At 58.4% G+C, this 21,871-nt stretch overlaps 2 protein-coding genes across 3 annotated transcripts in view; both read right to left on the bottom strand.

The window, feature by feature from the left end:
- The window catches only part of Prkd2 (protein kinase D2), a 25,565-nt gene extending 10,077 nt beyond the window's left edge, over positions 1-15,488 (bottom strand). The window contains exons 1-8 of one of the 2 annotated variants that reach the window (XM_013032681.1): positions 15,468-15,488; positions 7,025-7,443; positions 4,805-4,943; positions 3,500-3,631; positions 2,181-2,335; positions 1,840-2,062; positions 334-411; positions 89-242 (exon numbers count right to left, since the gene is read on the bottom strand). In XM_013032681.1, coding sequence (XP_012888135.1) covers positions 89-242; positions 334-411; positions 1,840-2,062; positions 2,181-2,335; positions 3,500-3,631; positions 4,805-4,943; positions 7,025-7,264 — 1,121 coding nt within the window. In that variant the 5' untranslated portion in view covers positions 7,265-7,443; positions 15,468-15,488. Of the gene's footprint in view, positions 1-88; positions 243-333; positions 412-1,839; positions 2,063-2,180; positions 2,336-3,499; positions 3,632-4,804; positions 4,944-7,024; positions 7,875-15,467 lie in introns of those variants that run through there. The other variant, XM_013032680.1, reaches the window with a different exon arrangement.
- On the bottom strand, positions 9,999-21,871 carry Strn4 (striatin, calmodulin binding protein 4). Its single transcript, XM_013032578.1, has 16 exons — positions 21,755-21,871; positions 21,184-21,287; positions 20,691-20,764; positions 19,783-19,861; positions 18,399-18,596; positions 17,790-17,931; positions 16,400-16,559; positions 15,736-15,849; positions 15,299-15,414; positions 13,824-14,047; positions 13,588-13,709; positions 12,874-13,044; positions 12,647-12,787; positions 12,373-12,471; positions 12,152-12,238; positions 9,999-11,088 (listed from the first exon to the last, which is right to left on the bottom strand). Exons 1-16 carry the CDS (start codon positions 21,869-21,871, stop codon positions 10,919-10,921), a joined length of 2,118 nt encoding a protein of 705 aa, XP_012888032.1. The 3' UTR covers positions 9,999-10,918.

Raw genomic sequence — 21,871 nt, 5'->3', positions numbered from 1 at the left:
CTTGGGAACTGAGAATCTTTAGCGTCAGCCCATTGTAGAGATGGGGTAGTGGTTACTAAGGCAAGGGCCTCTTGGAGAAACCTGCTACCTCTGGGCCTTTCCTCCCTCGCCTTCCTCTTCCTCACTGGCATGGAGGGCATTCTCGGAGTGGGAGCCAGGGATGACACCAGTGTCATCTGTCTCATCCAGGAGGGCAGTCTTGTCGGCCTCACTGAAGTCCGTGGCTTCCTCCATTGGCACATCTGGGGGAGCAAGGGCATCTGAGGACCTCTACCCAGCCTCAGGCCTCTACCCTGTGTCTACCACCCGCAGCCCAGGTGCCCAGCCTCTTACCTCCGTTGATGAGCGCCTCCCCCAGACAGTCATTGGGGACACGGGTGGCACAGCGTTTGTGACAGTTGAACTTGCAGTCTGATAAGACAGGGAATGGGCGGAGGGGGATACAGGTCATTTACAGGATTGAACCCTCACCTTAATGCGCAAGCTCAGGAGTCTGTTCTTGTCTAGCTGCTTTTTGTTGTTGTTGTTCCCTGACTTTAAGCCATTTTCTCCAACCATGGGACCTGAGACTCAAGAGGAAACTCTGAAGCTCAGTGAAGCTGGGCTTGGTGGTACATGCTTGTAATGCCAGCACTTGGGAGGCAGAGGCAGGAAGATCTCAAGTTCAAGGCAAGCATAGGCTATATGGTAGTTTCCAGGCCAGCCTCAGATACATAATCAAGCCCTAGCTCCAAAACAACAAAAGCAAGCTGAGCTTAGTGGCTACCACCTGTAAACTTAGGTATACAAGAGGTAAAGATCAGAAGGATCATGATTTAAGGCCAGCTCCAAAAACAAAAGTGGGTAAGACTCCAATTCAACCACCTAAAAAATCTGGGTGTGTTGTACTTGTCATCCCAGCTGCTTAGCAAGTAGCAACAGGCTAGTCCCAGCATAAAAGAAGAGAGGGCTGGAGGAGGGGGTTCCGGAGCATCTGCCTAGCACAAGGGCAAGCCTCTTGAGTTCAAACCCCAGTTCTGCAAACAACTCTTTTAGGATCTATAATTCTACGTTCTCCTCAACTTAAAATTCTAGAATGTGGGGGCTGGGAAGGTGGCTCAGTGGTAGAGCGCTTGCCTTGCTTGCAGGAGGCCCTAGGTTCAATTCCTCAGCACCACATAAGCAGAAAAAAAAGCCAGAAGTGGCGCTGTGACTCAAGTGGTAGAGCGCTAGCCTTGAGCTGAAGAGCTGAGGGACAGCGCCCAGGCCCAGAGTTCAGGCTCACGACTGGACCCAAAAAAAAAAAAAAATTCTAAAAGGTGGCAGATTCTGACATTATATGACTGTGGGCTTTTTATATTTTGGCACTATTGGTGTTTGCCTTTGCTAGGAAGATGCTCTTACTTGAGCTATGCTTTAGTCTTTTTTTTTTGGTCGATCGTAGGCTTGAACTCTGGGCCTGGGCGCTGTTCCTGAGCTCTTCAGCTCAAGGTGAGCACTCTACGATTTAAGCCACAGAGCCACTTCCGGTTTTCTGGTGGTTCACTGGAGATAAGAGTCTCACGGACTTTCCTTGCCTGGGCTGGCTTTGAACCGTGATCCTCAGGTCTCAGCCTCCTGAGTAGTTAGGATTACAGGCGTGAGCCACTGGCTGACTCAGCTGATGTTCTGTGGTTCTCATGCCAGGAATTCTCCTGTTCTGTAGCTGGGGACTTCCCTGCTAAGTGTCTGATGAATTTAGATTCCCAGAGTTCCAGGATTATAGAACTCCAAAGGTTCCAGGGCTTTTCTGTCTTGAGAATATGGAGATTCTTGCTTTGGGCTAGAAGTGCAGGTTGGGGGTAGCTGGAACCCACTAACCTTTGCACTGTAGGCCCTGGCGGAAGAGACCCTTGAGGAGTTTCTTGCAAGCCTGGCAAACAGTGGGCCGTGTGTAGCTGTGGATGAGAAAGGTGTGCGGCACTTTCACCTTGGTGAGCAGCATCTTGTCCAGCTCGATGGGGCGGCCCGTGTAGAATGAGGAAGAAGACGAGGAGGAGGACGAGGGCGGCCGGCGACCCAGGAGATCCGTGGTGCTCCGGGTCTACAGGGTCCCGGAGGAGGGGAGGGACAATCAATCAGTGCCTTTTCCCAAGCAGAACCCACCCCCAAGCCCCCTACCCCCACCCCCAGCCCAGCCTGCCCTACCCCCAGTCCCTCACCAGCTCCTCCGCCATGCAGGGCAGGGACTCTGAGCTGCCCAGGCGCACTGAGTGACCGCTGGCCAGGGAGGTGGATGACAGGCGGCGCTTGCGGGCCCCGCTGCAGTTATTGGGGATGCTGAAGGCACAGCGCTTGTGATAGTTCAGCCCGCAGCCTGCAGAGGGTGCCACATGGCCAAAGACACAGTTTAGGCCCGCTGCCCCCCTACACCTTCTTTTTATTGGGGGACAGAGTCTCATTATGTAGCCCAGGTTGGTAACAAACTCATGATCTTCCTCATCTCTTGAAGGCCTGGATTCCAGGCATGCATACCTGGTTCTCACCCTTAGTATTTCTGCGCAAACCCCAATCCCATTCTAAAGGCATTACACCACTAAAGTTACCAATCACGGACCCAATCTCTAATTCTGACCTGGAGCCCTACTCGAACCCTTGATTCTGCCCTCCCACCAGGTCCCCACAACTCTTCTCATCTCCTCTTCCCTTCCCACTACAAGGGACACCCCTAGAACTTCACCCCAGTCCACCCTGTTCAAATATTACTTCTTTCATTTGCCCCCACTGCTAACCTTGCCTCTCATTTCCACCCCCCCCCCTTTTTGTAGGTTGTAGGGCTTGAACTCTGGGCCTGGGCGCTGTCCCTCAGCTCTTCAGCTCAAGGTGAGTGCTCTATCATTTGAGCCACAACTCCACTTCTGGTTTTCTGGTAGTTAACTGGAGATAAGAGTCTCACAGATTTTCCTTGCCCAGGCTGGCTTTGAACTGCGATCCTCAGATCTCAGCCTCCTGAGCAGTTAGGATTACAGGCGTGAGCCACCAGCACCCGGCTTGAAGCCATCCAGTTTGTGGTATGACTGTCCTAGCAAGCCAAGTCAGGTGCCAGAATGACAAAAGATGGACCCTGAATGGTCAAACTTTATGTGCTTTCCCTTGGGAAGGTGCTTCTGTGAAGGTATTTTTGCAGATAGGACTAAAATCTGCTATAAGAGGGCAATAATGCAGGTGATTATCCTAGTTCATGGCTGGGTCTGACTCAATCAGTGCAAAGGATTAAAGAGCTGAGGCACTTAGGCCCGAGTTCCTTCCTGCCAGGCCTTGCAATCCTCTAAATAAATTCCTTCAGAGAAGACTTAATATTTATCTCTGGTTGTTTCTCGGCTGGATCCTTGCCCAACACAAACCTTCACGCAACTTCTCCAGTTTAAGAAACCAGCCCCGCCCACATCCCAAGCCCCACCCACCCCAAGCTCGGCCCTTATATCCGCTCTCCCTAGATCCCACCCCTAGCCCCGCCCACTTTCTAGGCCCCGCCCCTCACCGTCGCATTTGAGGCCTTGGCGCACCAGGCCGAAGAGCATCTCCCCGCAGTGGTCGCAGAAGGCTGGAGCGCGGTAGGAGTGCACCGTGAGGGCATGCGGGCGGATCTGGAAGTCCTCAAAGGTAGCAGAGGCTGCAGGCAGCAGAGGACACAGGCCTGAGCTCTGAGTCTCTGGCTATGTGACAACTGCCCTCCTCATGAAAAGTTACTCTGGCCAGAGTTTCTCATGCGTCCCCCCCCACCTTCCCGCCCCCCCCCACAGTTGCAAGGTTTGATCTGTCCCTTCTGTCTGCATTCACACTCTGTGTTCTGCAGGGGTCCAAACTTCAGTTCCACCACTAGGAAAATACCTACTTGCCTATACCCTGCCCCCACCCCCCAGAGGCTGACAGAGAAATGGGGCGTGGTTTCCTGGGTAGAGAGCTGTCCCTTTTATCTCCTTTGATTTTGTTTTGACTAGACAGACTCGCCCTGTCTCTATAGATTTGTCGTTGTTGTTGTGCTGGTCCTGAGGTTTGAACTTAGGTCTTTGAGCTCTCCCTTGACTTTTTCACTCAAGGGTGGCACTCTACCAACTTGGGCCACAGATCCACTTCTGGCTTTTTAGTGATTCATTGGTGATAAAGGGTTTCATGGACTTTGCTGCCCAGGCTGGCTTCTGCAATCCTCAAATCTCAGCCTCCTGAGATTACAAGAAGCTGATTGCAGGCACGGTGAGCCTCCAGCACCTGGCTCTAAGGGAGATTTTACAAGTACAGGTGCCAGATCTCAGCTTCCCTTGCAAAGATCTACTCAGTGATCACTACAGTGGGAGGATGCCTTTTATAATCACAGATAAAGAAAAGAATTTAAGTGTGAGTTCCCACGCTTCCTAGGCAGGAACTCTACCACTTGAGCCACACCCCCAGTTTGACTTGCTGTAGTTATTCTTTTCAGATCGAGTCTTGAGCTTTTGCCCCGGACATGTCTTGGACCAGGGATCGCTCCACCGTGTAATGGGGTTTACAAGTGAACACATCACACCTGGCAGCCTGGTGTGGAAGGTGTAACTCAGCGTTATGCCAGGGACTTTTCTTCATGTGGCTGTGGATGGTGCATGATTGGCCAGGGCTGGCTGAATTCTCCAATGTGAACCCATGGTGCATATATTCAACAGGGATTGGCAGGGCCCCTAATATACCAGGCAGGACCACAATCCCTAGCCTGTAAATACCTGGTTGTGAATCTGATCCCCGCCCCTTTCAGAGGCACCACCCCTCACCCAGAAGCATCCTTCCCTCCCCTCCAAGCAAAGCCAGGCCTCACCTGACAGCACCACCTCCACCAGGTCGCCCTCCTGGATGTCCCCTGCAGAGCGCACCAGCTGCAGGAGATTGGCAGACGTGGGGTCATGTTTGAAAAGCAGGATCTTGTCGTAAAGGCCATAGAAACCGCACTCTGGGAACTGAGGGGAGGGAGAAGGAGGTGGTGAAAAGGAGGTGGAAAAGCTCAGAGCCTTGGCCTGGAACCCTCCTGGGGGGGTGGCTGGCAGTTTCCTCTGGAAACTCAGACACCACCCCCCCCAGGCCATTGCTTCCTGTCTGTCCCCTCCTAGCCCCAGCGGGGGGCAGGGCAGGATGTGGGGGCTCCAGGTGTGCTGGGAGGGGGACCACAGGCCTGAGTTTGGTGTCTGATGCTGGGCAGCTCTGGGAGCAGCTAGACCTGAGGGGACCCCCCTGAGTAAGCACCCCCTCCTCTGTCCCCCACACCCCAGCTTCCTTCCTGGATCTATTGTCCCTGATAGTTGGCTCTAGGCCCAGCACTGGGGAGGAGGGAGAAGGGGATTTTGGATTAATGTAATGGGGGGGGCAGGGAAGATGCAGGCTTGCTGGAAAGGCTGTTCTTTGCCCCAAATACACATAACCCAGGTGTCAGGGACCCAGTTTTGGGGAGTCAGGGCAGGAAATGCAACTGGTAAGATAGAAAGTGAAACAAAATGCCCAGGTGAGGTGCTGAGGGAGGGCAGGAGAGAGGGGGGAGGGCGCCCAGCCGCACCTGGGCAGAAGAAACTGGGCTGAGCTTTGAGCTGGGAGGACAAAGAATTGTACCCGAGGACAATCTCCACCCCCAGCAGGGCAGTCCTAGCAGGCAGGCTGACTTGGGGGATGGGGTCTGGGCCTGCTAGATTTGGGGATTTGGCAGTTCAAAAGAACAAACAAACAAGTTATAAGCCTTAGTGTTCTACAGAAAACCAAGGATTGCTTGGCCTTGGTACCCAGGGAAGGTCTTCTCCTAAACTTGAACAGTTTCCTTTTCTGTTTCTTTGGGGGAGCCCAAAGAATTCATTTTTAGGGAGTTGAGGAAATCCTGGATGTTTGATGCTCCCAACATGCTCACAATTATATACCCTGAATTCTAATGATTGTTATTGTACATTTGAGGATTTTAATGACCTAGATTAGCAGTCATCAAATATTTCCAAGTGCTTTGTGTATATCAAAGGAAGATTAGAATATCTAGATATCATAGCATTGGAGCATTTCAATAAACCATTCCAAGATTTGAATATTTTAATGTCAGAGGATTTTGATGACCTAGGAAACATATTGCCACTATTTCAAATTTAAAAATTCCAATTTTCAGAAGCTGGTAAATGAAGAGCATAGAAGCCCACTATTCAAACTTTTAACAATGTAAAGATTTGGGGAACCAGGCCCATTTGGTCATCTCTCTCACCATGACCCCACAGGCTTGGCCTGGGAGACCCTGAAGTCTATAAAGTTTAAGAACAAAGCCAGGCGCTGGTGGCTATGTCTGTCATACTAGCAACTCAGGAGGCTGAGCTCTGCATACTCAAAGCAAAATCTGAGACTCTTACCTCCAATTAACCAGCCAAAAGCTAGAAGTAGAGCTGTGGTCCAAGTGCTAGGGTTCTAGCCTTTGGAGGAAAAAGCTAAGGGACAGTGCCCAGACTCTTGAGTTCAAGCCTAGTAGGGGCACAGGGATTAGGAGAGGTTTCAGAAACACCCCCCCCCAATCTCTGAGGAGGACATGGAGGGCATCTGCCTCTGTACACACATCAGGTTGGGGGAGGAGAAGGATCTATCAGGTCCTGAGTCCTCACTTGCCCTGGCCATCTGTGCAAAAACCTACACCCACACATGTCACCCGATCCCCACGGCCAGCCCGGCTTCGGTTTCTACTGTTTCCAACAAGTGGGGGACTCTGGGTGGGGAGGGAGGTCCCCCACATTTGCTGTCCCCTACCTGCCTCTTTCCTATACAAATCCGGACGGGCACCTCCCTTCCTCCCTCCCCGCTGCAGAAAACAACAAACATGCAGGGACTCGCAATTTGAGGAGGCCTCTGGGGCACCCCACCCCTGCCCTGGCCTTCCCCAAACCTTGGTAGTGGGGTAAGGACTCAACTGGGGGCCAGTGCCTTTCCCAGTCGTCCAGCAGGGCCTCCCTCTCCTCCCCCCACCCTCTGCCCGCGCCCCCCTGCTGGGGGCCTCTTCCCAAGCAGGATCGGAGAGCCCCAGCCTCACCTTCTGGTCCACAATAGAGCAAGCCAGCTGCTTCACGTGGGCCAACTCGGAGGCCGCGGGCAACAGCACAAACTCGCGGGTCAGCCCGATCTGGATGTGGAAGGAGACCCCCGAGCCCGGCGCCGGGCCCTGGGACAGCAGCGCGGGTGGCGACTGAAGCTCCAAGCCAGTGGAGGGCGGAGGAGACCCCGGCCCCGGAGAGCCGGGGAGCCCGGCGGGATGGGTGGGGGCAGCGGCCATGGGGGGCAGGTCCGGACCCGGTGGCCCACCCGGGATCCGGCTGGGGAAGTCCTGGAAAACCGGGTCCTAGATCCCAGGGGACCTAGGGGAGGAGCTCAGGGAGTCGGGAGGAGATAACTGGCCAGATGAGAGACCAGAGGATGGCGGGATTCTGGAAAACGAGAGAGAGAGAGAGAGATCTAGTGGATCTCACGCCTGGGATCACGGGATCACAGACCATCAGAAAGACAAGTGGTGGTGGTAGAGGGAGGGAGATCCAGCGATCGAGAGATGCCAAGAAATCAGGAAAACCTAGTAGGTCAGGGTTCAGAGATCAAGAGATCCCGCGATCCAGAGCCCCGTGGGAGAAAGAAGAGGTTGAGAGGGGAACAGGGGGGATCCGATCTCGGGGAACAGTGGCTCTGAGACCCAGGATCTCACTAAATAGGCCACGTTGGGGGTCGAGGACAGAAGTCTCTGGGTTGGGGAGCCAGTGGGTCCTAAGGATCCAGCCCAGGGATGGACAGAGGGGTCCCCGGGGCCGGGACGAGAGAGCAGGGAACCTCACGGGTCTCAAGTTGGATAAAAGTTGGGGTCCGGGGCCGCAGGGAAGGGGCGTTACCGGAGGCGGGGCGGGGCGGGGGGGTCAAGGGAGGGTCGCGCGGCGCGGGCCCCTCTTTTTTTCCACCCCTCCAAAGTTTAAGTACGCGGCGGCGGCCCAGGAGGAAGTGTCGGGAGCGATGGCGCCGTCAGCCAATCGACTCGGGGCTCGTGACGTCGCGGGGCGGGGCCGGCCCGGGGCAGGAGAGTGGGGGCGGAAGGGGAGGGCGGGCCCGCGGGCCGGGACGGGCGGGGGCCCGGGGACCCGGCGACCTGGGGTGTGTGGGGCGGGGCGGCAGGGGCACCCCTTCTTCCCTCCAGAGCACCCGGGTTTGAGAAGTTAACTTCTCTCCCGGAGCGGACGGGGGGCGGGGCCGCCGTCACCCCGCACGGGGTCTCCGTGGTCCTGTGAGGAGGGGAGCCCCGCCCGGCCCGCATCCGGCGCTCCCCGCTGGGGCGAGGGTCGGAAATAGGGTGTCAAGTCCGGTCTGCTTTCCGGGCCCCCAGCGTCACCCCGGCCCGCGCCCCGCCCCCCAAGCCGGAGCCGAGGACACGTTTGCAAAGTACCTCCAACCCAGTTCCCAGGTGGGAGGACCGAGGCCTGGCTTCAGGTCTGTCTCAAGACGGGGGGCCGAGCTGCATGGTGCAGAGAGGATGGAGCTGGCTTCCATCTGTGCCCCCCAACGCCTGTGGAGGCCCACAGGGCTGAGGGGCAGGCCAGGGAGGGATGAGATCCAGAAGGCAATCTCTTGGGGCCGTGCCCTTCCCTACTTTAGGCCCCTCCAAGAGCCCCCTCTGGCTACTCCCCGGGGCTGTGACCTAACACGCAGGGTCTCTGTGCTGCAAGGCAGGTGGAAACACAGCAGTTCTTTGGGGGCTGGAGGCTGTGCGTTTGGAGAAAGGGGAGGCACCTCAGGGCTGCATGATTTCTAGGGTCGCTTGTTCCTTCTGATGAGCCAACCTACCGGGAAACATCTACTCCTGAGGGCCTCCTTGTGTGCGGGCTCTGGTGGGCGCACCTCCATTCCCTTTCAGGAGCAGTTCTGACTTGATTTCTTTTCCCGCACGGCAGGAAGCAGAAGCTACACTGCCATGACTTGTCTTATCACCTGACAGATGATGCCTCTAGCCTGGCCATGAGCTGGGGCCAGAGGACTGGTGGGCATGGGGGCTGCAAAGAGCCCCCTTACTGGCTCAGGAGTGGTGGGGCAGCTGAGGAGGGTGGTGTGGACTCCATCACCACATCCGGGGGCCTGGGGCTGAGGAAGGAAGTCTGAGGCTGGAGTGAAACCCCAAACCACCACCTGGGGAAGCTGGGAGCCTGAGGGAAGTGGGTGGAGCAAGGCCACGTGCTATGAGCAGCCGCGGTGGCCCAGGCTTTCCAGATGGGCTGGTGACTCGCAGTTTGATGCCAAACTGTCCCTAGGACGTAGCCCACATAGCCCACCTGCACCCTCAGGTGCCGTGGGCCTGGGCACCAGGAACAGAGCTCTTTACCCTCTACCCTGAGGGGGATGAGCTTCACAAGCTAGGAATCACGTGGGGACGCCTGGCTAGGAAGAAGGGAGGCCTCGCAGCAGAGGGACAGGACTGGAACCCAAATCCCTGACCTGCCAAAGCCTTGAGTAAGTCCTCCCTGCCTCATCCCTGTAGCAAGGGGGGGGGGCATTTTGCGAGGTCCTGGGGACCATGAAATGATTATAGATAAAAGGCCTGAGCTCAGGCCTGGCTCCCAGCAGCTGCACAGATGACCCCTGGGAGGGGAAGGAAGGGACCCCATGTGCTGTGGGGGCTGGGCTACCTGTGTCCTCTAGGAGCTTTCCCAGCATGGATGGCAGGTCTACCAAGGCATGGGTGGGGAATGAAAGGTGCTAGCTGGCGGGCTCAAGCGCCCAGTCAGGCATGGTCTGTAGCTGAACTCTCATTGCAGCCTGCCCCTGGGGAGGGCACACGGAGATTCGGTCCCCTGCCCCTGCTTCCGCCCCTCCACAGCCACCCCACCCAGGCTCTCTGGCCCCTCTGCCTCTTCATCCTACCACAAGAAACTCCAAACCCATCAGACCTCCTCTCCCCAAACGCCCCCCAGCCAAGCTCCTCCCTTCAAGTTCAGTGGCATGGCACCCATCTTACTCCAAAGGGTTTATTGAGACAAGTTTTCACATACAAGTTCAGGGCAGAGGTGAGGGTTGAGGCTTATAAACAGGGGCCTGAAGGTAGGGGGGTGGGGGAGGGACCAAGGGTGCAGTGAGGGAACCCAGACAGAGTGAAATAAATAGAGGCAAAGTGTGGAGCCAGGAGACAGACAGACTATCACACAGTGATAATGTGGGTGGCGCCTTTAAAGTCCCATCCATTTATACAGATATACAGGGAGTTGGGGGCCCAGGGCCTGCCCTACCCTCTCCGCCTGGCCTCTTGTGGGGGGCTGGGAGGGCTGCCCTTGCAGGAGTGGGCTCGTCTGGAGCAGCCTCCCCAAGCAATTCCTGGTCCTAGAGGCCGGGTTAGTGTTGGACAGCAGGGGGGTGTCTGGAGACTTCCCTACTGGGAGGCTGGAGGCAGAGGCGGGGCAGGGCTCAAGGGCAGAATCTGGCACCTTGTGGCATCTTGGAAAAAAAAGGACCCCCAAGGACCCCTGGTCCTGGCTGCCGCTGCAGTTGGGAGGGCAGCCAATGGCAGGAGCAGGCCTTGGGGCCCCGCTGGAGGGGCGGGGAAGGGGCAGGGCATTTCTGGAGAAGGGGCCTTTAGCACCACCAGGCTCTGGGGCAGGTGGGAGGAGGCTGGGAGCCGCCTGCAGAGACTCAGGTCGGGAGACTGGAGACTGGACCAGGACAATAGGTTAGGGCTCCTCTCGAGGTCCAGCGCCGCCCCACGTTCCCAGAGGCGTGTCAGCCATTTTCCTAGGACTAGGGGACTTGGCACAGCCTGAAGGAGGGGCTGTGAGGGCAGTCCAGCGCAAGGACGAGCATTCTGCCCTTCCCACCCACAGCAGGAAAAAGTCTGATGCCCTCACCTCCGCCCCACCTGCCGGGCCCCGATCTGCAGCCACCGTGTGGCCAGAGTGAGGCCGGGCAGGCATCATACGAAGACCTTGGCTAGGGCGTCGGCGCCAGCGCTGGCAATGAGGGCCTTGCTGGGGTGGCAGGCCACCGCGTGGATGGCCTCCTCGTGCTTCTTCCGATGAGCTGTAATCTCCTGCACACACGTCTTGTTGTCCAGGCTCCACAGGCGCAGAGAGCAGTCGTGGCCTAAAAGAGTAGGAGCTGTGGGGACCAGCATGGAGCCAAAGGCCTCCCCTCCATGGGGGGGAAGAGGGGCAGGGTTCTGCCCTCTTCCCTGCATTGCTCTGCCCATCCTGACCACCATCCAGCTAGTCACCAAATGTTTACTGAGCATCTACTGTGTGCCAGGCCCTGGGAGGTTCACTGTCCTGTGGCCACTGCCTTGAGGTGGAATGAAAACACAGCAGACGGGGTGGGGCTTGAGGGAAAGCCCAGGAATCCCATGCTGGGCTGGGGGGTCCTCCAGGTCCCCCCAGAGACAACACAATGCAAAAGCCTGCATTAAGAACACAGCAGCCAGCACTCCAGGGGAGGTCCGTGGCAGTTCAGGGAGGGGTGGGAGGTGAAGCATAGCGGGACAGCCTCCAAGTGTCTGACAACAGACAGCACAACAGCTGGGTGACTGCCAGGAGCCAGATGTGTGAGGGTCCAGGGCCTGGGGCTGTGGCTGGGCAGGAGGCACTAGCTGGGAACAGGGAAGCTCTCATCTGAACATCTTCACACAAGGAAGTCCCTTGCCCCCTGAACAGTATGCCTTCTGCTAAACATGTATCCCAGCTCCCAGAACGGAATGCCTCCTGCAAGTATATTACCCATGGGCCCCATGCTGTGCATGTGCTACTGTGCACACACTTCAGCTGCTGGGTTTGGGGCAGGGCTGCTCAGCACCAGTGCATGGCAGAGAGGCAAAACCAGAGATGTGCTGCACCACGCTCATCCCTGTGCACGTGCACAAATACACACGTGCACACTCACAGCCACATGTGAGTCTAAGCCTCAGGCCTGCCCGGCAGCCCTGGCTCTCCGTGGAAGACCCTCACACCCCTGCACGTACAGCCCAAGGCAGCAGGGTGGGAGCTCCACCCCCAGGTGGAGCTTTCCCCCCTCCCCACATGCTGTGCAAGGCAAAGAACCATGCCATCCTCTGCACTGTCCCGGGGCAGTACAGGTAGTATAGATGACACAGGTGACAGGTCTCCAGAGGACAGTGACCTCTATCCTCACAGGAGCGATGGTGGTCCCCACTTACTGCCTGACATCAGGAACACGCCATTGGGGTCCACAGCCAGGCAGGTGACGGCGTCCAGGTGGGCGACCATGGAGTGCACGGATTTACCTGGAGAGAGAGGAGGGTGGTAGCCGGTTCCCTTCCCGCTCTGGGCATCAGCAGGAGGGTGAGGGAGCTGGGGTGGCACCTGAGAGCTTCCAGGGGGCACCAGGACTGGGTCTGAGTTGGCTCCGTGCCCTCACCTGTCCTGTTGTCCAGGAAGCGGATGCCCCTGTCGTCGTGGGCAGTGATGGTGAGTGGCTGGTTGGGGTGACTCACCACCTGGTTGATCTGCATGGGACCTGATGGAGGGGAGTGGGAGGGATGTGAGGGACAAAGTGTGGAAGCAGAGACAGGCCACGGGGCCACCGTGCTGCTTCTGCAAATGGGGGGAGACGACACCTGTGTCACCTGCAAGCAGCCTTGCCCCTCCCTCCCCTCCTCCCCTCCCCAGAGCCCCTCCACCCAGCCCCTTACCACTGCCTCCCCGGGACTCCAGTGTGAGGAGGGCGCTGCCGGCCTCCAGGTCATACAGGACGGTGTCACCGGAGCGGAAGGACGCCACGATGTGGGTGGGCTCGGTGCTGGTGAAGGCCACTGAGGTGGGGACCCCGTGCTCTGAGGGCAGAGGGAAGAAAAGGCAGGGGTCAGAAAGGCTGGCTCGGCGTGGCCCGGGCATCCCGGGGCGCCGCCCACCCCCTCACCGCTGGCTGTGGGGAAGGTGCAGAGGCAGGCCGGGCTGCTGCTGCTGGGGTCCCAGATGCGAATGGTGCCGTCGGCAGAGCAGGAGGCCAGGCGCTGGGAGGCGGGACTGAAGGCCAGGCCCCACACGGCGTCCCCGTGGCCCTCCAGGACGTGACTCAGCACACTGGGGTCTGGGGAGGAAACAGGCTTCATGCAGACCCGTGCTGAAGCTACCCAACAGTTGCTTGCCCAGGGCCCCGAACTCAGCTCCGGGCAGCAGAGGGTGCTGCTTGGCACTCCTGCACCCTGATGGCCCCAGAAAGCAACTAGGCCCTGTGCTCTTTTCTGTTTGCCACTGCCTCCCTGGCCATTGGAGCATGCGTAGGGGGGCCCTGGCACATCCTGCTGACACCAATGTGTGGGGCTCACTGGGTGGGCTGCCCATTGGCTAGTGATGGCGCACATTCCCAGAAGGCAGGGCCCTCTGCCCTCGGCCGTGACCCATGATGGGACCTAGCGCAGGGCCAAGAGCGAGGAAGCATCGAGAGCCAGAGCAGGGCAGAAAGCGAACCAAGCGCCATGCCATGGTGCCTGCTCTGCCCATCCTCACCACCCTCCACTCGGCCACAGAGAGACCCTGGCCCGGCCACAGGCTCCGCACATGCTGCTGCCCCCCCATGCCCGTGAGCCAGCGAGAGGAGGGGAGGCAGGGCTCCCTCACACTGGGTCCTCACCGTAGCCATCGTAGGGGTCCATGTTGAGGTCCGGGATCTTCCAGCTGTGGATGCGGGCGTCGGCGCCGCCGCTGTAGCAGCGCTCGCTGTTGCTGCCCATGGCCACGGCCAGCACGGGGCCCCTGGAGGAGGAAGTGGACCAGATGCTCACCTTCCCTGGCCGAGGACCCCGAGGTGAGCTGCCAGCCCCCACAGCCTAGAGACAGGCTTCCAGTAGCTTCTCCCTCCCTCCTGACCTGTGGGCGCGGAAGGCATGGATGGGCTCCACGTCCAGTGCGGTGTTCTTCTTGGCTGTGGCCGCCTTCTGCAGGTTCCACAGCTTCAGGGTGCCATCCTCAGAGGCGGTGAGCAGCGCCGACTGGCTGTGGTGGAAGGCCAGGGAGCGGATGCCGTCGTAGTGTGAGCGCAGGGTGAACTTAGGGTTCCACGTCTTCTTGAAAGCATCTTTGCTGTCGGACAGCTGGGGTGGGGAGGCAGGGAGGCTGCCTCAGTGGTGCTTGGCCATCCTGGCAGCCATGCAGAACCCGACACCAGCCCTGAGGACCCCACTCTCCCTCCCTCCCCCGATACTGACCCAGCCCTGTGCCCACAGCCCCTCAGCCCGTGTGCCAGTGCACTGGCCTCTTGACAAACATGGGCCCGAATCCTCCGGGCCCCACAGCTCAGAGAGGAGTCGGGCGGGACATGAATAGCTCTAGCCACAGGCCCATGGGAACTAGGCTAAGAGCAGAGCTACACTCAACAATGCACCCCCAGTGACCACCAGACGGCCTGGCCTGCCTGGCTTTCTCAAGGCTGTGGCAAATGCGTAGAGTTTAAGCAGAACCCACTAAGGGGAGGGGATACAGAAGGAAGCTGCACATGCAAAGGCCCTGCGGCAGGCGGCACCAACGTTGGGTCCAGAGCCTAAGAGGCCAGTGTAGCTGGGCTGCACATGCAAGGGGAGAGTGGCAGGAGACGAGGGCAAAACAGGAGCCAGGAGTATATTCCCCTAAGAAAAGACTGGGGAGGAATGAGGAACTGCAGGATTTAGAGCAGGGGAATGATACAGCTTGTCTTGGTGACCCCAGAAAGGCCTGGATGAAGGGAGGTGAAGAGTAGCTACAGAGAGGAGGGTTTGGAGGTAGTGGCACAATGGGAGGAGGCTGGGTCAGAACCTGCAGGGACTCCCTCATTTCCACAAGCGGAAGGGGCTGGGCTCAGGAGCAATGATGAACACGCCGTCAGACACTAAAGTGCCATGACCCAAGTGAGGGGTTACTCTGGACGAACCCCGTTATCTGGTTCAGCCCTCCTCCCAGGTCCCTGTGGTTTCCCAGGAGGCAATAGGGGGTAGGCAAAGCAGCCCATGGCACATGCTGGCACACCCTCTTCTGATCCAGGTACATATACACCATCCTCACCTGCCCACAGAGCACAGGCACTAAGCTCTGACACCCAGGGGTCCTTCACTACAGACTACACTGAAGTATGTGTGTATGGTGGTGGTGGGGGGGGGTGATCTGGCTTGAAGCCATCTTCCCATACCCCAAATCGCCAAGGTGGGAGGGCCCCTGACGAGGTGCCCAGTCCCCCAAATCTTCCAGACCTGTACCACCTGCCTCTGTACAATGGGTAAGTGGGGCAGAAGGAAGCACACCAGGTCAGCCGCCTGCCCAGAACTGGGCAAGGGCGCTGGGCAGGGGGCCCATAGGGGCCCCCAAGAACTTACATCACAGCTGAGATCGTTGTCGTTGGTGACGGTGAGATCTGCCAAGTCCCCCAGGCTCACCTCCCCGCCCCCGATAGTGTCCATGATGAAAACGTCTGAGGAGAAGCCAAAGGAACCTGGTAGGGGGAGGGGAGGTGGGGGAGAGAGGGCCAGGGAGAGAGAGGAGGACAGAGAGAGGCAGAGAGAGAGATAAGGAGCCAGAAAGAGAGCCAGGGAGGACAAGATCAAGAATCACAGCTGGAAAGGAAGAGACAGAGAGACAGACAAGACAGGGCAGGCCAGACAAAGAGGGAGACAGAGACAGACAGACGAACTTTTGGGACAGGGAGGCTACAGACTGGAGGCTGAGCCTCGCCCCTGCAGACACAGCAGCCCTGAGCTTAGCTCTGCAGCCCCCCTCTGCTGTGGGCCCCAGGGCAACTAGGGGAGGGGGTTACCTTCGTGAGGCCGGGGCTGGGGGGTGCCAGGAGGTGGGCCCGTCACTTTGGGGGGCAGCCCGTCCACATCCCGAAGGTCAGCCAGAATTCCCTGGAGTTTGACCCGACGGCTTTCTTCAGGGATAAGGCAGTCGTAAGTCACCCCCAGTCCCAGCCTAGCACCTGAAGAGTGGGGTAACTGCTCTTCCACCACCATGGGCCTTCCTGTGATGGCGAGGGCCCCAGAAGGACAGGCAGGGGTGAGTGAAGGGAACAGGGGATTCTCTGAGGGGCAGTGGACAAGGAAGGCCCTGCCCTGGTTCTCAGTCTGCAGCCATTCACCTCTGTGACCCCAAGGCCCCTTGGCCAAGAGACACAGCACAGAGCAGCTCCCTCCCCACCCACTTCCCCTATAAAGTCCTCATCCTGTCCACTCCATAGCCTGGCCAGGACACCAGCCCTGCTCTTGAGGCTGGAGGCTCTGTTTCCTGAAGAGCTGTCCACCATGGCCCCACGGGGACTTCCAGGGAAGGGGGTGGCTGCCCGCTCCCCCCCCTTCTCTGGGAAGCATATCCGTCCGGTGACGGGCTGAGCAGGACGCAGCTGCAGGTGACACACGCCAGGGGCAGCATGCAGGGTCTGTTCCTGCTGGATGAGGAAGGTGGGTGGAGGTCCCCCAACTCACCTAGTTCATGGGGATTCCCCTCGCCAGCGCAGCGCCTGGGGTCCGGAGACCCCTCCCCATCCTCTCCTGAGCCCAGGAAGTCGAACTCATTGATGGCATCCTCTGAGTCGTCCTCCTCATCCTCGTCCTCCATCTCAGGCACCAGGGCCTTGGATGGCAGCTGGGCAAAGGGGAAGGCAGGCAGATTAGGAGTTCCAACCCCCTACCAACCCTCTCAGAGCAGCCCACGGCCTGCGAGCTGTGCCCCAGGGCTAGGGGCACCCCTGCAGGGGTGTCCTCTGCTACCCGTGCCTGCAGCCCCCTTCCTCCCAGCTTGGCCAGAATAGCCCCAGCCTGGCATCTCAGAAAGAAAAGCACACAGCAAATCTCTGAGAAGGGTGCGGAGCTCCACAATTGGGGGGGTGGAGTGGCCAGACACCCCTTACCCAGCTAGCCACCAGGCTCAACCCGACTCATAGCTAGGGAGCGCTGCTCAAGTGGTAGAGCTCCCTAGCAAAGGGAGCCCTAAGGGAAAAATCTCAGTACTACCAAGCCCAAAAAGAACTCATAAACTGGGCGTCAGTGGCTCATGCCTATAATCCCATCTACTGAGGAGGCTGATATCTGAGGATCACAGTTTGAAGCCAGACCTAGAGACTCTTATCTCCAGTAAAACCCCCAAAAGGTGAAAGTAAAGCTGTAGTTCAAGTAGTAGAGTACTGCTAGTTTTGAGCAAGAAAATCTCAGGGACAATGAATAGGCCTCAAACTCAGGCCCCCCCAGATCCCTCCCCTGACCGGCACTCAGAAAAAAAAAAGGGGGTAGGCGGGAGAAAGAACTCAGGCTCTGTCAAAGTACTTTGCACAGGCTCATTTAAACCCCCAAACCCTGTGTCCAGCCACAAGACCTCTGCATGTCCTCTCCTGCAGGTGAGAAAGCAGGCCGAGCAAACCATCACCTGTGGCAGGCACCAAGACCAAACTGGACCCGTGCCCTAGGCACCCAGCCAACTGCGGCCTCCACCTGCTCCACAGCACATCCTCTGCCACTGTCCACAAGGCTGCCACCAGCCACCAGCTGGTTCACCTCAGCTGGTTCCTGCCCTTTCAGCCAGCACAGAGCTCAGCCAAGGCCATGCCCTGGCTACTAAGGGGGAAACATGCTGGCTGTGTCAACAGGCAGAAGCCAAGGCCACACTGAGGTGATATGGACACTACCACAAGTGGAGTGTCCTGATCCCAACAGCAGCCCTATCAGGGCTGAGCTCCTGGGCCCACCCACCCCACCCCTACCCTTTACAGAGCTTGCAGCACACATAGAAACTAAGTCCCCGCGTGGTGCCTCTCCCAGCCTGCTGGAGGGGACAGAGAGGCACGCGGGGCAGGCACATGGGCAGAGGGCACGGGCTCACCTTCACGCGCTGTTTTTTGTGCTGCACGCTGTCCAGCTCGTCATCCTCGTCGCTGTCCTCGTCCTCGCAGTTCTGCAGGAAGGGGATGTGCTCCAGCACCGAGCCACCCAGGCGCTCTTTGCCGTCTTGGCCCGCTGCATTCCTGCATGTGACAGGGCGGGTGGGGGGGGGGGAGGCAGGCAGGGGACAAAGCCCAGGTCAGAAGATGTCCAGGCTCCGTGGCCACAGCTTGATCCCAATCACTCACAGCCCAATGCAGCCTCTGCCCGGTAGACATGACCCACCAGCGTCCGTGCGGCCAGAAGCCTCTGCCCTCTGACAGGCATCCCCCCACCTGCCTCCCATCTCTCCAGCCACTTGGAGGCAGCCTCATCACTATATTGCCAGGTGAGTCTGGAACACCTGGGCTCAAGGGACGGCCCCCCCCCCACCTCTGCCTCCTGAGCTGGGGGCCCCCATTTCGCCCTGATGCTGTCTCTTGTCACTGAGATGATGAGTGGCAAATGAAGAAGATGGCTCTGTGCTGCAGCAGGCCTGCGTGGGGTGAGTCTTGAGCACCCCAGCAATGCATGGGGAGGGGGAGAGGTGCCTTGGGGCCTCAGGGCTCACCTCTTGATCTGCTCCTCGATCTGCTTCACCAGCAGAGACTCGCCGCCACTGAGTGCCCCAGGACCTGGTGCTGCCCGAGGGCCCCCATCGCTGGGCTCGGCTGCCCCATTGAGCTCCAGCGACCGGCCCAGCAGGGAACGCACACGCTTGGAGCGCATATCAAGGATGGTGTCGGTGTAGCCCACCTCTTCCAGGTACCTGCAGCAGAGAGGGCAGGTCACTCAGCCCGCCTCCTCACAGGCTGCAGGGCTCACGTGCTGCCACAGCCAGCTGAGCACATGGGAACACAAGACACTAGTTTGGGCAAAGCATGCCCAGCGCAGCCAGCCAAGCTCCAGGAGAAGCCCCACTGCCCAGGCCCTTGACGCTACGCAGGAGCACATGGTGTGCACTCTGTGCTCCCAGGGGCTCTGGGAGGGTGCGGGGTCACAACATCCACATACATTTGGGGTATGCCAATAGGCATGCAAAGAAGCAAGGGGGCGACAGGGACTTTGCAGAGCACTAGGGCTGCAGAAGGAGCGTGGGCAGCCACTCTGCTGTCACTGGGTGCTTGCTACCCCTGCAACTTACAAGTCAAGCCAGCCGAGACTGGCTCCAAGGGAAAAGAAAAAGGGATGTCTGTGGCTTGAAATGATGAAAGCCGGCAGGGCCTGGCTGCTCTGCCAGCTGCTCCCCCCGCACCCCCCCCTCCCAGCCTGTTCTGTTCCTCGTCCCTTAGCAGTGGTGAGGCACTCATACCTGGACTCTGCACCCTGACACAAGGCAGGCAGAAGCCAGGAGGCAAAGGTGGCCGTGGGCTGTATTTACCTTTGCATGGCCTGGGGCAAACAGCACCCAACTCTCTCACCCAAGCAAAGGAGGGGCCAGGACAGGCACCGGCTCACACATCCTCTGGGGTCATTACTCCTGTCCACTTCCAGCTGGCACATGCCTGCAGGTACTGTGCCTGCACAAGTGCTAGGCAGCTTCCTGTCTACCAGACTGAAAACTGAAAAGCCACCTCAAGGAAATCCTGAGACAGGATCAGCTGCTGAGAGCCTTGGCTCCCACAGGACAGCACAGCACAGCTTTTGTCTTGTGGTGCTAAGGACCAACTGCCCCAGGTTCTTAGGTGACAGCTCACAGCAGACGGGCAGAAAAGCAGAGTGTCGTTTAACTCACTCCCAGCTACAATTTCTAAGTTTCCCCAAATGCAGAAAACTCCAATCATAAGACTACTTTGTCTGGAGGTGTGCGCAGGCCAGCAGGGCCCTCCCAGCTGTGGCTGGTGGGACTCTGACAGCCCTGGTGAGGACAGGAAGGGCTATGGACTTTAGGCTTATCTCCCCGGCCAAATGTGCGGTATGCCCCGCTCCCACCCTGCCCTTCCGCCCACACTCACTGCCGCAGAAGCTGCCGGCCCTCCTTCCACACCAGCGGGCTGTTCTCCAGGGTGACCGACTCCACTGGGCCATTGGAGACTGCCAGAGGAAAGACAAGGAGCTGTCAGTGAGGGCACATTACTCACTGTCACACCTCCGTCCCCCTCCTAACCCCATGGTCCCTCTCCTGCCTGGCTGCTCACCAGGCTGCCCAACCCTGACAGGAGTAGAGTTCTGCCCTCCAATGTGGGCAGCTGCTAGGGTCCTGGGGTAGGAGAGTGGGCAGACTGGGGACCTGGGGCAGGTTAGGTGATGTATCACAGCCTCAGTTTTGTCTTCTGAGAAATGGAGGTGATACCCATGCACCCCCTTGAAAAGAGGATACTCTTAGGTCATTTGTCACGAATTTCTTCGTCGAGTGTATTTGAGCATCTAGGTGACCTGCCTGGCGGGCACGGCTGCACTGCACTGCCCACTCTGGGCTCCAGCCCCACTGTCGGCCCCTCTCCCTCACCCACACACCTTCCCCACTCTCCTGCGGGAAACTGAGTTCTCTTCCAAGGGGCACAGACTTAAGGGCCCCAAGGACAGAGCCTGTGGCTGTCTGCTCTCTGCAGGGCCCATTCTGTGACACAAAGCCAGCACCCCATAAATACATTTTCTGCACAAATGATGGAACAGTAATGCAGAGAGGCAACACTGTGTCTCTTTTGTGCAGTCATTCCTCTGTTTCCACAGCACCCTATAAATAGCCCCACTCCCTCTCCCCATGCGGCGGCAGGGGGGGGGCACAATCAGCATCTATAGCAGGAGAGATGGTAGGTAGGCAAGGCAGGCACTGAGAACACCCATCCCCCACCCACCAAGCAGACCCATCCCCACAATCCTCCTGCTCAGCTGGGGCTGGGCAGGAGGGCGCACAAGCTACCTTGCTCTGACAGGTCTGGTTTCTTCTCCCCCTGGTTCAGGTCTGTCCCAAACTTCAGTTTATGATATTTGGCCCTAAAACACACACGCACACACACACACACACAAATGATTGCTGAGCAAGAGAGAGTAGTAGGCAAGATCAGCAAATCCTGGGGCCTCTAGCACTCACACCTCATCTCAGAAGCTGGCCTCCTTGGCAGGGGCAATACCATGGGGTTAGGCCAAGAGGCCTCCTTCCCGGCTCCAGGACTCCCTAAAGAGGTAAACCTCAGTCCCATTCCTTCCCCCCCCCCCCAACGAACAGGGGCGTGACAACATAAGGCCACCGAAGGGGAAGGAAGAGGGCCACCGGCCACACTTTTGGCACCTGGTAGGCCAACCCTGAATTGATTATTACCTGAGTCCCACCTGTTACACGTGGCTCTACCCCCCCACTGAGGGATGATGGGAAGGGGCATGGCCCAGCTCAGGAAACAGGCTGGCTGGCTAACCTTTCCTGCTTCAGTGCATACTCCAGCATCTTGATCCGCCGCACCAGGTCTGTCTTTAGATTCTCCTGCCCTTTCCTCTCTCCCTGGAGGAAGGCCACCTGAGCCTGGGGAACATGAGGACAGAGGGAAAGGAAAGACAGTGAAACTCAGGGCTTAGGTACAATGACGATGCCCTGTCCCACACTGGCACCAGGACTCAAAGGAGCAGAGAGAGGATGGGCTGGACCACCTCCAAGGTCCCAACCCCGCCCCCAGAAAAGCCCAAGAGGATTCTGCAGCCCTAGACTCAAAGAGAGCCAGTGCAGGCCCAACCTGACTGCTGCCTCCTGGGGAGAAGCTGGGTCGGGAGCAGATAGACAGGAGGGGGTGCTAGGTATTAGCAGCCCAGCCCTCCCCCCCATCCTGGCCCCAGTCAGCTGCTGTCCCTGAGGTAGCTGGGAGAGGTGGGTATCCCGCTATTCCTTGCAAAGCATCTGTCCCTGGGAGGCGTAGGAAGCTGCTTCTGGAGCTTAGGGACAGGAGTGGGTGGGCCCAGCACTGCAGCACAGGAGCTCTGCCACCCGGCCCCCACCACACCGTGGGATAAGGCATAAGAGGTGCCACGGTTCCGGCCAGGTTCCTGCCCAGCCCCACACACTGTCTGCTGGCTTGGGCTGCCCCGGTCTGTCAACAGGTCATTTGGAGACAT

This window comes from Dipodomys ordii, unplaced genomic scaffold (assembly GCF_000151885.1).
Source record: "Dipodomys ordii isolate 6190 unplaced genomic scaffold, Dord_2.0 Scaffold156, whole genome shotgun sequence".
NCBI lineage: Eukaryota > Metazoa > Chordata > Mammalia > Rodentia > Heteromyidae > Dipodomys > Dipodomys ordii.
The sequence above is the reverse complement of the archived record's forward strand: the minus strand, read 5'-3'. Positions and strand labels throughout refer to the sequence as shown.